At 38.6% G+C, this 16,548-nt stretch overlaps 1 protein-coding gene across 2 annotated transcripts in view; it reads left to right on the forward strand.

Moving 5' to 3' along the window:
- The window catches only part of PAPSS1 (3'-phosphoadenosine 5'-phosphosulfate synthase 1), a 121,521-nt gene that overhangs the window by 49,660 nt on the left and 55,313 nt on the right, over positions 1-16,548 (forward strand). For both annotated transcript variants that reach the window (XM_070372042.1, XM_070372043.1), the window contains exons 6-7: positions 13,286-13,399; positions 15,953-16,064. In XM_070372042.1, coding sequence (XP_070228143.1) covers positions 13,286-13,399; positions 15,953-16,064 — 226 coding nt within the window. The remainder of the gene's footprint in view (positions 1-13,285; positions 13,400-15,952; positions 16,065-16,548) is intronic.

Raw genomic sequence — 16,548 nt, forward strand, 5'->3', positions numbered from 1 at the left:
CACAGTAAGTATTCTGTGTCATTTTCATTGAGCTGTGTTTTCAGTATTTTTTCTTTCTTTTTAAATTTATTTTTGGCTGTGCTGAGTCTTTATTGCTGCATGCAGGCTCTCTCTAGTTGCACCAGGCTGGGGCTAGTCTCCATCACAGTGCATGGTCTTCTCATTGCCTAGACTTCTCGAGCCGGCGTGCAGGCTTCAGTAGTTCGGGTCATGAGCTCAGTAGGCAGGGCGCGTGGGCTGAGTAGTTGTGGCACAGGGCCTTAGTTGCTCCGTGGCATGTGGGATCTTCCTGAACCAGGGATCGAACCCATGTCTCCTGCATTGACAGGTGGACTCTTAACCACTGGACCACCAGGGAAGTTCCTTCCTTTATATTTTGAGATAATTTTGTTTGTATGTTTTGTGTTGTGAACCCATATTTTCTTTTTTAAGACTTGTCATATCAATGTTGGAAAGTTATACATAGTTCTATTTTCTGTTAGTTTGAATTATCTATTTTCTACATCTAGTGATTCTTATGTGTGTTATGAAACTTCAGAAAAATGCACATAGATATTGTAAAGTTTTGGTTCATGAATCTCTGAATCCATTTTATGGGCTTTAGATAATTCCAGATAGTTCAGACACTTAAAAAAGGGATTAGTTACTTAATAAGTGATGGCCATCCTCCTTCCTTCCTTTCTTTCCTTCAATTCCTAAATACTTCTTTGGGACCCTGCTCAGAATAGCATCATTTGAATTTGACCCTTTAGTACATAGAGGCTATTTTTTTTTGGTAGTAGTGGTCAGATGATTTTTTTTTTTTAATTAATAAAATTTTGTGACTCTTCTGTGAATCTAAAAGTAGGACAGAGTTCTTATATATCCTTCATTAGCTTCCTCTTAGGTTAATAACTTGCATAATCATAGATCGTCTCTCAGCACTGTGAAATTAACCTTGGTACTAAAGCACAAGCTTATTTGGATTTCACCAGTTTTCCCACTAATGTCCTTTCCTGTTCTCTGATTCAATCCAAGATTCTTCACTGTATGGACTTACTTTTAACCATGATTCTGTAAAGTGAAACTACAGGCTCACATGATGTCTGTTATGCACAGGATTTTGCTTCCCCCCAACCCAGTGGTAAAAAAGGCAGGATTGACTGTCACTGTAATTTTAGGCTCATGCTACTCGATATTCCCTCAAGTGGTCACCCCACCTCCAGTTCTATATGCCTTTTATTCCACTTTATGTTGTTGGAAGAATCATCTTTCTAAAATGTAGTCTGATCCTTTCTGTCATTTACTCTAAAATATGTATTGATTTTCCCCAGTGTTTGTAGGATTAAGGTGACTTGTGTTCAAGGTTCTCCATAGTTTGGTTTGAAGCTGCATTTTTTCTTATATCTTTCACTACAGTGTTTACCTGTTTGTTTGTTTTTTTTTTTTCCTTTTTTTGATGCTGTTACTTGCCTTAATCTCTGTGGCCTTAATTTTTGCCTATTCCTAATTTGTTTGTTCCTAATTAATGATTCTTCCTTTTATATTGTCTGTGTTATGGTCTCTTCCTCCTTTTATTAGTCTATACTGTGCTTGCTAGACAGTCTCATAATTGGACAGTTTCATTCAAGGTTTTGGAAAAAGGAATAGATAAGGAACTAATGTCTAATAAATGCTTGTTGTAAAGGACATGTATGTGGGGCTTTGTTTTTTAAAGTATTTGCTTTGATGGTTAGAACTGGGGGAAAGTGGTCTTTCTTCTTCTTTAGCTTCTAACCAGTTCTCCCTTGAATTACTATCGTGGTTTCCCCCTTGGTCTTTGCACTGAGTGTATATGTCATCTAATTGTATTCACACAGTTAACCTATGAGTATTTCAGAGATCTGTGCTAACCTGCTCATGAATATATTGGATTCTGTATCTAGGACTCCAGGTACATGAATTCCTAGAACTCATTTTCACATGCTTCTGGCTTTTACTTTCAAGTGGCCTCATTACACCTCAAGTACAATATAAATAATTTTACAGCAGAAGGATATTCTGGCACTATTCTAGTTTAAGATAGAAATTTTCTTTTGAAAAATTATTCATTTGGGTCGTGACAAAAGAAATGTAAAAGCTTTCTTGACGCAGTTGCTTTTTCAGGTACCACCCTCTTTTGGGGAAGGATTTCAATTATATGCTTTCCTAAGGAAATTATTTCACTTCACATTTGAAAGTATGTATTTCTGCTTGTACTGATCGATCCTGTAGATTAATTTAGCAGATACTCGGTGCCGTACATACTAGGCACCGTGCAAACCACTGTGGGTGTGGCAGTGAATTACACAGTACAGATTCCTGCCTCATGAACCTTAATTTTTGGTCCTTTGTTGTTCAGTTGCTCAGTTGTGTCCTACTCTTCGAGACCCCCATGGACTGCAGCACGCCAGGCTCCCCGTCCTTCATGATCTCCCAGAGCTTGCTCAAACTCACGTCCATTGAGTCATTGATGCCATCCAACCATCTCATCCTCTTTCGTCCCCTTCTCCTCCTGCCTTCAATCTTTCCCATCATCAAGGTCGTTTCTACTTAGTTGGCTCTTCACGTCAGGTGGCCAGAGTATTGGAGCTTCAGCTTCAGCATCAGTTCTTCCAACATTCAAGATTGATTTCCTTTAGGATTGACTGGTTTGGTCTCCTTGCAGTCCAAGGGACTCTCAAGAGTCTTCTCCAGCACCACAGCTCAAAAGCACCAACTTCAGCCTTTTTTGTGGTCCAAGTCTCACATCCAACTACTGGAAGAACCATAGCTTTGTTGTTGGCAAAGTAATGTCTCTGGTTTTTAATACACAGTCCAGGTTTGTGCTTCCAGGGAGCAAGTGTCTTTTAATTTCATGGCTGCAGTCACTATCTACAGTGATTTTGGAGCCCAAGAAAATAAAGTCTGTCACCGTTTCCATTTTTTCCCCATCTATTTGCCATGAAGTGATGGGACCAGATACCATGATCTTCATTTTTTGAATGTTGAATTTTAAGCCGGCTTTTTCACTCTCCTCTTTCACTTTCATCTACAGGCTCTTTAATTCCTCTTCACTTTCTGCCATAAGTGTGGTGTCATCTGCATATCTGAGGTTATAGATATTTCTCCCTGCAATCTTGATTCCAGCTTGTGCTTCATCCAGCCTGGCATTTCGCATGATGTACTCTGCATATAAGTTAAATAAGCAGGGTGACAGTATAGAGCCTTGACGTACTCCTTTCCTGATTTGGAACCAGTCCATTGTTTCATGTCCAGTTCTATCTGTTGCTTCTTGAACTGCATACAGGTTTCTCAGGAGGCAGGTAAGGTGGTCTGGTATTCCCATCTCTTTCAGAATTTTCCACAGTTTGTTGTGATACACACAGTGCAAGGAAAGGCAACCCACTCCAGGATTCTTGCCTGGAGAATCCAGGACAGAGGAGCCTGGCAGGCTACAGTCTATGGGGTCGCAAGAGTTGTACACGACTTAACTTCTAAACCACCACCACACAGTCAAAGGCTGTGAAGCATGGTCAGTGAGGGAGAAGTAGATGTTTTTCTGGAATTCTCTAGCTTTTTCTATGATCCAAAGGATGTTGGCGATTTGATCTCTGGTTCCTCTGCCTTTTCTAAATCCAGCTTGAACATCTAGAATTTCTCGGTTTAGGTACTGTTGAAGCCTAACTTGGAGAATTTTGAGCATTATCTTGCTAGTATGTGAAATGAGTGCAGTTGTGTGGTAGTTTGAACATTCTTTGGCATTGCCCTTCTTTGGGATTGGAATGAAAACTGACCTTTTCCAGTCTTGTGGTCACTGCTGTTTTCCATATTTGCTGGCATATAGAGTATAGCACTTTAATATCCTCTTATAGGATTTGAAATAGCTCAGCTAGAATTCCATCACCTCCACTAGCTTTGTTCCTTACAACCTTTATTTTTGGATATTTGGTTCTTAGAACCATTATTTATAATTATAAGCTAGAATGACTGTATAAATTCTTTTCTTTTATAACATGAGATAGAATTTTTAAAAAATTCAAGAAAGAAATTCACACACATATATAAGTACTTCTCTTCTGATGTTTGTTCTCTTTTGATCGACTTTCTCACAAAGTTGAATCTCAAATGAGCATTAGGGCACATGGGGAAACCAGTGAATACTTGACATTAAGCTCAAAGTTTATGGTGATGCAAGGAGTTTGCTTGCCTGCCGCACCCTGATCACAAGGTGACTTACTATAATGTGCACTTTTTCTAACAAACTTTCTACATGGTGATCCAGGAGTAGCCAGTGCAGTTGAACTTCATTGTCATCACAAAGCCATTTGTTAGGGTTTCCAAAGGTGGGTTGTTGTTCAGTCGCTCAGTTGTGTTTGACTCTTTGTGACCCCATGGACTGTAGTACTCCAGGCTTCCCTGTGCCTTCACTATCTCCTGGAGTTTGCTCAAACTCATGTTGATTGAGCCTGTGATGCCATCCAACCATCTCATCCTCTGTCATCCCCTGCTCCTCCTGCCCTCCATCTTTCTCAGCATCAGGGCCTTTTCCAATGAGTTAACTCTCTGCATCAGGTGGCCAAATGTCACAAATATAGATTGGGAGTGGAAAGAATGAATATGTTGAATACAGTGGTATTTTAAAGCAAAGAATAGTAACCAAATCTCCATAGGTTTATAGAGTGTGTGAGTGGGGATGTGAAGATTTATTGGTGGGTCTGTGTTGACCAGCATTATGTGTAAGAATGTAATTGTGAGTGGAAGGAGATGGCATGGACAGAGGTGGGAATCTGCAACAAGAACTCCTGTGAGGACTCTTACCATGTGCAAAAGCCTTTGGTAGTCGCTTCAGTAGCATTATTGCATTGAATTTGTAAGATTCTGAGAAGTAGTTGTAATTTTCCTCGTTTTACTGATGAGAAAACAAATTCAGGAAGGTGAAGTTATTTGTTCCAAGATTGAGAAGTGCTGCCTCCCCTGGTGATGGGTGGAATTTTTTCTATCTGCTGCTTGGTATTGGAGAGACTTAACGAAGTGAATTCTACCAGGTATTGTTTCTTCAGTATTCTCTACTACCAACAAAAAATTAATCAGTCCATCTAAGAAAGAAATGGAAAATTTTTATTGGGGTCAAATGTGCCAAGTCACTTGTGTCACTTCTTTGTGACCTCATGGACTGTAGCCTGCCAGGCTTTTCTGTCCATGGGATTTTCCAGGCAGGAATACTGGAGTGAGTTGCCATGCCCTTCTCCAGAGGATCTTCTCAACCCAGGGATCAAACCCAGGTCTCCCGTGTTGCAGGTGGATGCTTTATAATACAAATTTTTATTTTATCATTGCTAATATATAGAATCGATTTTCACTGAGAAAAAATATTTTTAGGGTGCTCTACAAAGGGTATTTTAGGATGAAGAGTATTTTGGTTCTGGCATCTCTGGATTGTCTTATTTCTCTTTTGATCTGGCTTATGTAGTAAAATTGGAATAGACAGTGGAGTCATTTATGTATTTAATTTTTCAGTATTTTGTCAGAGCATCTTTATTTTCTCAGTGTGCTTTGGTTCACACATTTTTATTTAAGAAGATAGAAGACACTGGAAAATATTGAAGGTTTTTAAATTCATTGAAGTTTTTTTCCTAACCCTTGAATGGTCACTAGATGGCCTGCTGGTATTGCATTTTCACTTGGCGGGTTATGACATAAGGAAGTAGGCTTCTTGCTGATGGTTTTAATCTAATGTGATATTTTAAATACTGTTTTTAAATCTACTAGGAACTCTAGATTTAGTGGTGCTATAAATTATTTAAAGGTTTGTCTTTTTATGAAATGGTGGTTTAGTGCTCTAAATGGATTTTATACTGTACTAAAACCAGACTTTGCAGCTCCGTTTTCAAGTGATGCCAGAATGTCATTTGGTGTTCATGCTTGGGATGCATGTAGTTTAGATAATAGAAATTTAATAGTTACATAAAAAAATGATTGAGCTCTAGCATTCAAATCTGTTGAGCAGATTTGGCTTAAGAAAAAGTTCAGAATATACTTAAAGGAACAATTTAAAATGTGAAGTCACTCTGTTTATTAACGTGTTCACAGTTAGGAACATTAAAAAGAGAAGGGAAGGACTACTATTTTCAGGTAGTGAATATTCTACCAGCCAGTTTCCAGGAAAAAATGAGCAGTTGTCTCTGAACAAAGGTATGAATACAACATGTTAGGTATTAGATTGTATTTAGTCAATCAAATAAAAAAGTTTTGTGTATCTATGTTACATATTAAGTTTAAATGAATATTTGAATATTTCTAGACCTACCTCATTAATGGTAGTAAATCGTTAGTCAGCCAATTAGTCTCTCAGTCGTGTCTGACTCTTTGTGACCCCATGGACTGTAACCTGCCAGGTTCCTCTATCCGTGGAATTCTCCAGGCAAGAATACTGGAGTGGGTTGCCATTTGCTTCTCCAGGGGATCTTCCCCACCCAGGGATCGAACCCAGGTCTCCTGTGTTGCAGGCAGATTATTTACCATCTGAGCCACTAGGGAGGGCCCTAGTAAATTGTTAGTTAACCTCCTATTCACGAGAACTCCTAGGAGTACCCCTGTTTCCTCTTTACCCTTAAATGGTGACTGTGGAGCTGTTAAGATCAGAGTTAACTTGGACTGCAAGGAGATCCAACCAGTCCATTCTAAAGGAAGTCAGTCCTGGGTGTTCATTGGAAGGACTGATGCTAAAGCTGAAACTCCAATACTTTGGCCACCTCATGCAAAGAGTTGACTCATTGGAAAAGACCCTGTTGCTGGGAGGGATTGGGGGCAGGAGGAAAAGGGGACGACAGAGGATGAGATGGCTGGATGGCATCACTGACTCGATGGACGTGAGTCTCAGTGAACTCCGGGAGTTGGTGATGGACAGGGAGGCCTGGCGTGCTGCAATTCATGGGGTCGAAAAGAGTCGGACACGACTGAGTGACTGAACTGAACTGAACTGAAGGGTTTAGGTGCATAAACACCTGTTCCTGACCTGGCTTGTGATCTATTTTTGTTTTAAAGGAAGCTTCCTGATGTAAAGGGTTTTATATGTACATGTTGCAGAAGAACACATTTTCTGATAGCTGTATCTCTGGGAATCCTAATGAATCCCAAATAAAATGGATAGCTCATGTGGCAGAGACTTCATGTTCTGTTATCCAGATATCTTGTCTCACTTTGAGATGGTTTTGATCTTTTTTGATGTTTAATCGTGGTTTTGGAAACTAAAAATATTTCAGTAGAATGTGATAGAAACTGGCTGTGTCCACATTTTAAAAACAGTTTGTCTTCCTGATAGTTCTCTCCTCTCTACATGTTCAGTCTACAGAGAACCTGCCTCTTCCAAACATGTATTCCATGTTCCTGTTGACTCCTGCTGTGTTTGTGTTAATTCCAAACATATTTGCTTTATGTACGTTTTTGAAGAGAAAAACAGTGGCAACTTCTCAAACCTTTATTTTGCCATTGGTTAGGCATCAGAAGAATTTTATATTTAAGTTATGAGGCTAAAATTCCTCTTAAAATAATTGCTGAGTGTGAATTTTGAAAAGGAAAGAATTTTGTGACCTGCCGTGTAATGAAAAAAATTAACACTCAAATTTTAAAGTTTTAATGATGAATAAACATTTATATAATTTAAAATTATTTTCTTGATAAAAGGAAAAAAAATGCCTTCTTTCTTGGAGCCTTAACCACTGGACTGCCAGAGAAGTTCTAAATTCCCTCTTTCTTGAAAAGAAAGTGATTATAGGGGAATTCCCTGGTGATCCAGTGGTTAGGACTCAGAGCTTCCACTGCAGGGGTCCCAGGTTCCATCCCTGGTTGGGGAACTAAGATCCTGTAAGCCATGTGGCATGGCTGATAAAAATTAAAAAAAAAAAAATGATCATAGCCTCTATGTTCATGCAGATAAAATGGCTTGTTACTAAAAATGCATTCATCCTAAAGCTATGGCATTATTAGTATACAAAACATTAAACAAATAATTTGGCCAGGCTTATAATAGAGATACTGCTCTTTCATGTTCAAACAAGTTCTCTTGGATTTGCTCACCAACTGTTTGTACCTTTTGGTTTTTCACCGAGGGTGTGGTTGGCAGGAAATGGACATGATGTATAGAAACCTTTGTTGATTCTCGGCTCTTATTTTGAACAAACTCTCCTTGGAGGGTGCAGATTCACATACTGGGGTGCGTACTCCAGTGTGGTATGTGATACAGAAGGGGGGTCCAGGACCGAGGTGAGGCGAGGACAGAGCCTGCCTTGTGCTGGGAGTGCCGCAGTGGGCAGTGCTGCTGCTCCTCATTAGCGTGTGTGGGCTGACGCTAGTGATGCTGGCTTAGCAAACCAGCTAAAAGTGCCCTGTTGTATCCAACAGAGATCAAAAGATTCAGTCTGTTGGGTGCGCTCCTCTGACCCTCCAGGATGGTTGACAACTGTTAGTGGTAAAGCGGGGGTGAGGGTGGAGGAAAGTCATCAATACCCATCAAGAAAGAGGCATCCCATCCTTACAAAGTAGTATGGGCTTCATAGAGGCCAAAGAAAGCTTTAGGTAGAATTGTTTGTATCAGTGAAATCCTTCTCTTCCCTGGAGTTGCTGTGTCATTTGTTCCCAGACTGTGGATTCTGTTTTTTAAAGTTTTAAGGGATCCAAAGTTGTGAGAATGGAGGTGTTTGATTTATTTACAGTGATGGGGCTTGAGAAAGTTTGTTGAAAATCATTCACTTGTTATTAATAGAAATGTTTAGGTGTAACTGAAATGTTGAATATCTTTACTTTTTGTCTAGATCTTTATTAACACAGAAAGATCACATGCTGAAACCCTGGGAATTGTAAATGTTTAATAAAACCATGAAAAGAAACTAAGAGCACTATGTGTGACAAAATGTTTCATAACTTAGTTTTATGGGAGAAACAGTAAAGGTTTTATTTTAATTAAAATTTTTTTTAGTTTATTTTTTTATTTGGAAGAGAATAGTGTTGGGACCTGAGTTGGAATCCCAGCCTCAACACTTATCAATTAACTATATGACCTTGGGAAAAATAACCTAATTTCTTTGGCTTTGATCCTCTCATCTGTGAAATGGGAAATAAAAATAGTACCTATCTCAAAATTGTTCTGAGAATTCTATTCATGCTTAGAACAGTTCCTGGCATGTAGCAAGCACACTGTAATTATTATTTATTGAGTATTTATTGTGTATTAAGCACATTGGAAGACAGTGTAGCAGGGATTTGGGGTAAGTTATTAACCTCTTCTGAGCCTCAATTTCCTCATCTGTAAAAGAACGATAGCAATAGTTTCTTTTACTTTCATAGGTAGGATTGCATGAAAATTAAATGAATTAATTCATGTGATGCCCTTAAGGCATTGCTGGGTTTGTTGTTAGCATCCAGTAAATGTGAACCCCCACAGATTACATACTTTAAGTCATTTTTCACACAGCCATGTAACTATATATATGTATATGCATATACTCACACACACACACACACATATATGTATTATATACATACACACACACTCCTACCCTTGTTGTTGTTAAACAGCTGAGAAAGAAACAAGTTGAGAAATGTAGATAACCTGTTCAAGGTTGCACAGTTGGAATTTGATCTCAGGCCTTAAGTAGCCAAATCAGAAATAAGTGACCTATAGACCTCTGTTGCTTTATTGTATCTTTTTGGTTTTGAAGGTGATGTTCCTCTGATGTTTTTGTGATTCATATAAATATTTAATTTCAAGTGTGTTTTGTGAAATTTTATCATACTCTTTCTCTCAAAAGCCTTAGTGAATGTCTAACTGTGTAACTTTTAATTCTAGTATTTGTTGTGGAAGACTTGAATTCTTTATTTTGCAAAAATGTGTGTTTCTCAAGGCACCTTTGAGAGCTTTACACATACCCAAGAAACTAATTGAACATAAGGGTGCATGTGCAGTTCACTTAACGCATGTTACAGTGTTCTGGGAAACTTGGATTCTGAATTTTTATTTTCTGGTTGATGGAGTAATAGACTTTGTACAAACTGCTCAAACTACCAGTTGCTCTATGATACACCTATGGGTGAAGAACACTTGAAGGGAAATATTCAAAAATGATGTTGATAACCATATATAAGGGTGATGGGTTTTTCTCATTTCCACATTTTCTTTACTACTGTTTATTTAATTTAACTATTTATAAAATTATTATAAATTATTCTTTATAAAAATAATCAAATAATTAATTTATTATTTCAAACAAATGTATTAAAAATAATTCCTGGAGTTAGAAGTATAGAATGGACTACCTTAAGCTGTTTCTCTTGCTAGATTTTAAAAAGAGACTTTACCTTGTTGTATTGTATTAGTATCTATAAAGAGAAAATGGAAGCAGCTTATAGAAGCTGTCTCTCCTCCTTCACCATTATTCTTTGTGGTGCTCATGTAGTGTTTACTGTTAGTAATAAGTAATAATAAGTAGTCTTCTGCTGTGGGTGCCTGCTGCAGGCTTAATTGCAAAAGGAGGTGTGGAAGGTTTATGAAGCTCTCTGTGCTCTGCAGTTTGTGTTTAACACACACTCTCTGCTTTCCCCTGAGCAGTGGGATTCTCGAAGGACAAAGGGCCCCCAGAGAGCTGGCTGAACATGGCATGGTAGCAAGCAGTGCTCCTTTATTTATGTCTTTTAATTTCATTATTTCTTTTCTTTCTTTCTTCATATTTACTCTTCTCATTCATTCTTGAGTTTCTCCTGAGAAAGATCAGAGGCCTTGAATTTACTGGCAGGAGGAACTTGGTTTTGGTACATGACTTAGCCAGAGCTGTTCCATCTTTATGGGCTTTCAAGGTGGCAGTAGTGGTAAAGAATCTCCCTGCCAATGCAGGAGATGCGGATATGATCCCTGGGTTGGGAAGATCCCCTGGAGGAGGACATGGCAACCCACTCCAGTATTCTTGTCCAGAGAATCACATGGACAGAGGAGCCTGGCGGGCTGCAGTCCACGGAGCCACAAAGAGTCGGATACAACTGAAGTAACTTAGCACACGTGTTCCATCTTTGAAGGAACAGAATATCAGAGAAATGTAGGAGAATAATTCTTTCTAGATTCACAGGGCCCATAAAGACTACTTGGGTGGTGGCATTCAGGCTTTCATGAGGTCATCTAGTTTTGAGACACACATCTGACTCTGGTTTTTCCATCTGCTGAAGATATTACTATAAGTCTGAATATAAGTTGAAGTTTCTTCCCAAACTTTTTCCTTAGGAAAAGCAGTAGGTAGTGTCTTAAACACTTGGGGTCACAAAGAGTGGGATGCGACTGAGCTACTAAACAACAACAAATTGATACATTGTTATCATCCATAGTTCATAATTTACATTAGGGTTGAACATTGTGTGGGTTATAATACCTGTGTAATGACATTTACACACCATTGTAGTATTATACAGAATAGCTTTACTGTCCTAGAAAATCCCCTGTGTTCTTCCTATTCTTCTCCCCTCCCCATCAGTTGGGCAACCACTGATGTTTTTACTGTGTCCATCAGTTCAGTTCAGTCACTCAGTCGTGTCCGACTCTTTGCAACCCCATGAATCGCAGCACGCCAGGCCTCCCTGTCCATCACCAACTCCCGGAGTTCACTCAGACTCACGTCCATCGAGTCAGTGATGCCATCCAGCCATCTCATCCTCGTTTTGCCTCTTCAGAATGTCCTATAGTTGGAACCATATAGTATGTAACCTTTTTCAGTGGGTTTCTTTGATTTAATAATCTGCCTTTAAGCTTCCTTCATGTCTTTGCATGGTTTGATAGCTCATTTCTTCTTAGGGCTGAATGACTAATATTCCATTGTCTGGATGTACTGCCATTTATTCATTCATCTACTGCTTGTTTTCAAGTTTGGGCAGTTTTGTGTGAACATAAGTTTTCAGCTCATCTGGGTAAATACCAAGGAGCATGATGACTAGGTTGCATGGCGAGCATATGGTTCAGTTCAGTTCAGTTGTTCAGTCGTGCCTGACTCTTTGTGACCCCGTGGACTGCAGCACGCCAGGCTTCCTTGTCCATCACCAACTCTCAGAGCTTGCTCAGAACAGATTGTCTTCTAAAGCAGCTCTACCATTTTGCATTCCCATCAGCAGTGAGTGAGAGTTCCTGTTGCTCTTCCTCCTTGTCAGCATGTGCTCAGTGTTTTGGATTTTGACCATTCTAATAAGTATATTCTAACAGGGTTATCTCACTGTGGTTTTGAATTGCATTTTTCTGATGATATATAATGTAGAGTATTGTTTCATATACTTATTTGTCCTCTGTATAACTTCTCAGGTCTCTGACCCATTTTCTAATAGGGTTCTTTTCTTACTGTTGAGTTTTAAGAGTTCTTTCTATGTTTTGGATAATAGTCCTTTTTCAGATACGCCTTTTGCAGATATTTTTTCTCAGTCTGGCTTGTTTTATCATTTTCTTGAGAATTAATGTATTTTTAAATGAGACATTGCTTAGACATATATGAAAAACTTAATCAGTGCCAGTTTTATATGCTTATGGAGGTTACTTGATTGATTTGACTTTAAAAATTTAGAGTAATTAAACACATTTGATAATTATTCCTAGGAGAATGACAGGTGTGAACAGGCCTCGTGAAGGTCACCTAATGAGCAGTGTCTGAGAGTAGTGTGTAAGTTTGGGTCATCACAAATAGATACTTGTGGGATAAATGAGAAAAAGCTTTGTCCCAGTATGATATAAATGAGTACTTGGAGTTGGGATAAAATTTCCAGAATGCACTTCATAGGAGGTCAGAGAGTGCTCTTTTTCAAACCGCGGTGGTGGGAATAGAGCTGACGTGCTCTGGAGTACTGTATTACATGGCTAATTAGGTGGTGTTAGTGAGGCTGGTGATAAAGATGTGTACGGAAGCTGGAATAAAATGGTTCCATAATATGTTACAGATAATAGTGATGATGTTTAGAGTGCTTTTTTTGTGTGTTTGTTTCTAAATCCTTTTAATCATTATTCCTTACTTGAGGTCACCTCTGTGCAGTTGCCTGATTTTGACATACATGGTACACTGTGGGAATTGCTTTCACACTCAATAGTGGGAAATTACGTGTGACGATTTCTTGCGTGTGGGATGTTATCTGCTTGGGAGTAGGCCAACCGTCATTAGGAAAATTGATTAAATCCTTCTCATACTGTTTTTAAAATCTCTTTTTGAAACATTAATTTCCTTCATTAACATACCTTTTGGAGAACTCTAAATTGTTGGATCAAGCATTTAATTTTGCTTTTGTTAATGTGTAGGATATTGTTCCTGTGGATGCCTCTTATGAAGTGAAAGAACTGTATGTGCCAGAAAATAAACTTCATTTGGCAAAAACAGATGCAGAAACACTGCCAGCGTTGAAAATTAATAAAGTAAGTGCTTTGTCCTTTTTCCATATCAAGTGCTTTAATCCTATAGATAGTTGTTGGTTTGAGGGCATGAGTGGTGGTGGTGGTCATAGTTGTATATATCACCATTTCCAGGGATGGGAAATATGTTTAATTTATAAAACCATATTCCCAAATTACCGTGGCTTTGATTTTATTTTACTCATAATATTTATTTTGAAATACCAAAGAATAGAGGTTATATAAGATTTTAGGTTTATCAGAAGGAATGGATTCTAAAAAGTAAAAAGCCTTTAATAATTAAAATGAACTTTTTTTCCCCTAAACTTTGTTTCCTAATCCCTTGCCAAGACCCCGATTTTCCCTTTCTTATATTGTGAAGAATAATTATGTTGTATATTGTAGCTCTAATAATATCATTAGGTGTTTTTCCCAATAAGAAACTGCTTAAACTAGATGTGAAGACAGTGGAGATTATAATTTATCACTTTCAAATCTTTAGAGAATTTTAAATTGTATCATTCAGATATACTTTAAAAATAGGTTTAGAAATAAGAACTTAAAGTAGGAATAGAATTTCCCAGCCTTTCGTCTAGTGTAGTAAAAATCCCAGACACCCAGGAAAGTGCCAAATCTGAAAGTAAGGAGGAAGGGAAAAATAAAACCCCCAAACTTTCTGAGGCTGGAGAAAGACTCTTCAAAGACTTACTCGAATTCCTGATAGGAGTACATTGTCTAGGTGGTTTGTGTGATTGGGTTTCTAACCGGAAGCTAAGACATGTTGCAGGGAGCAAGGAGAAGGGGGAGTGGGGGAGCAGAGTCACTCAAAGCTGACTTTACTAAGGAACAACAGATTTTGTCACTAACAGACTTTGTATCAATTGAATAAACACACACACACACACACACACACACACACACACACACACACACACACACACACACACACACACACACACACACACTGGGGTAGGGGGAGAGAGAGAAGAAAGAAACTGAGAATGAATGAATCCGAATCCAGGTCAGTCAGACTCTGTAACCCAAAAAGATAGTAGCTTTTTCAAATGTGAACCTTTTTCAATACAGTGGTTTGTTCTTTGCTTAGCAGTATGAAAAATAATTAATTAAAAAAACGTAGGCTACATCATGTAATGTATTAGCTTGGGCTTCCACAACAAAAACCGTAGCCTGGGTGACATAAACAACAGACATTTCTTTTCTCACGGTTCTGTAAGAAAGAAAGTCCAAGACCTAGGTGCTGGCTGACTGGGCCCCTGACAAGGTTCCCTTCCTCTCCGGCTGTCAGACACCTTCTTGCCATGTGCTCAGGGTGAGAGTCGAGCTCTGGTGTCTCTTCCTTCTCTTATGCAGGCACCAGACTATTGGATGAGGACCCAACCTTATGACCTCATTTAAGCTGCATCACCTCCTTAGGGCCCTATTTCCAGTTTACACTGGGGGCTTCAACATATTTAGGGGGGACATAAACATTCAGTTTATAGTAAATACCATCTAGAATTAGATTCCAGTAGAGACAAATAGGGACCATGTCAGATGCTTAGGAAGAATTAATAAGAGGAGAACTTGAAAATGAAACAATTTGGTGCATGAATATCATTTTTTCCTGTGAATTCAAGGAGGGATGTACTTTGCCATTATTTGATTTTTCAGTGGAACATGCTGGCCAGCATACTTTGGGAATACATGGTAAGCCACATCTTACTGCACACCTCTTGGTCAGGTGCTTTATCTTGTCTCTTTTGAGAATCTCTTTTAACATGTACCAAGTTAAAAGTGAGCATATCCAGCTTACATTGTTTTGTCGCTAAGTCGTGTCTGACTGTTTTGCAACCCCATGGACGGTAGCCCTCCGATCTCCTCTGTCCATGGGATTTCCAGAGTGGGTTGCTATTTCTTTCTCCAGGGGATCTTCCTAACCCAAGGATTGAGCTAGCATCTCCTGAAATACAGGTGGTTTCTTTACCGCTGAGCCACTGGGGAAGCCACCCCCCCAGCTTACATGAATTCATCATTAATTTATCAATTCTTTAATATTCTGATCAGATACACTAGAAATCTTAAAGTTCAAGAAATAATACAGTGTTTGTAAAATGAATGTCATTGGTGAGGGACCCTTTTGGTAAGTATTTTTATCTAAAGTTTGTTTTAGTTTAGAACAGTGGTTGTCAGAGTGTAGTTTCTAGAACGTTATTGTTAACATTTTCTGGGTACCTGTTAAAAATACAAATCTTTGTCCCCCATAGCAAACCAGCTAAATCAGAAACTGATGTGGAATGGTCTTTATTTAACAAGTCTTCCAGAGGTTTCTTACACATATTGAAGTTTGAGGAATGCTGATTTAGGAGATGCTATTCTTATTAGAAATGTTATTTAAATTTATTAAGAAAAATGCATATTTTCTTAGTGCCCTTGTTGTTTATTAGATTTGTATAATCTATAATCGTTCTTGAGAAGTTTGTTACCATTACTTTCAAAATGAAACTCCAGAAAACCATTACTGCTTTTGTTGCTGAGAACATGAAATAGAGCATTGTTCTCTACTGTCTCATTTACTAGGTGGATCTGCAGTGGGTGCAGGTTTTGGCAGAAGGCTGGGCAACCCCGCTGAACGGCTTTATGAGAGAGAGGGAGTACTTGCAGTGTCTTCATTTCGATTGTCTTCTGGATGGTAAGACTTTGGACATTCAGGTGCATTGAGTGTGGAAAAGAGGGCACATATTTCCAGGGATTGGTCACTGTTTAGAGAGAGTACTGGTAACATCTTAATTGGAGATAGCACTTTAAGACTAAATTGTATCAGTACTGAATATTTTAAGTATATCCTGAGATCCTTTTTCCAGTTTTAGTTTTCCTGATTGTGATTTATTGTGAGGGAGAAGGACAACCTGGGGGTTAGGGCTGAAAATGGGTTTAAAAAACGAATGCAGTTTCCCTATTCCATATCTACCTGATCACGGTGGAAAGCCTTTTCCAAAAGTGTACATAGTCACTAAATTGTGCTGTACTGAAGCCCGTGCTTGCTTATTAAGCCAGGTGTTCTAACAAGGAATCAGGGAGTCTAAGTTTAGAAATCCTGAAATAGGTGGCTGAAAGGATGGTTTTCTTATTTTAAAACATTGAAGCAATTGCCAAAGAAATCTATATTTAAGATA

The sequence above is a fragment of the Bos mutus genome, chromosome 6 (genome assembly GCF_027580195.1).
Source record: "Bos mutus isolate GX-2022 chromosome 6, NWIPB_WYAK_1.1, whole genome shotgun sequence".
NCBI classification, from domain to species: Eukaryota; Metazoa; Chordata; class Mammalia; order Artiodactyla; family Bovidae; genus Bos; species Bos mutus.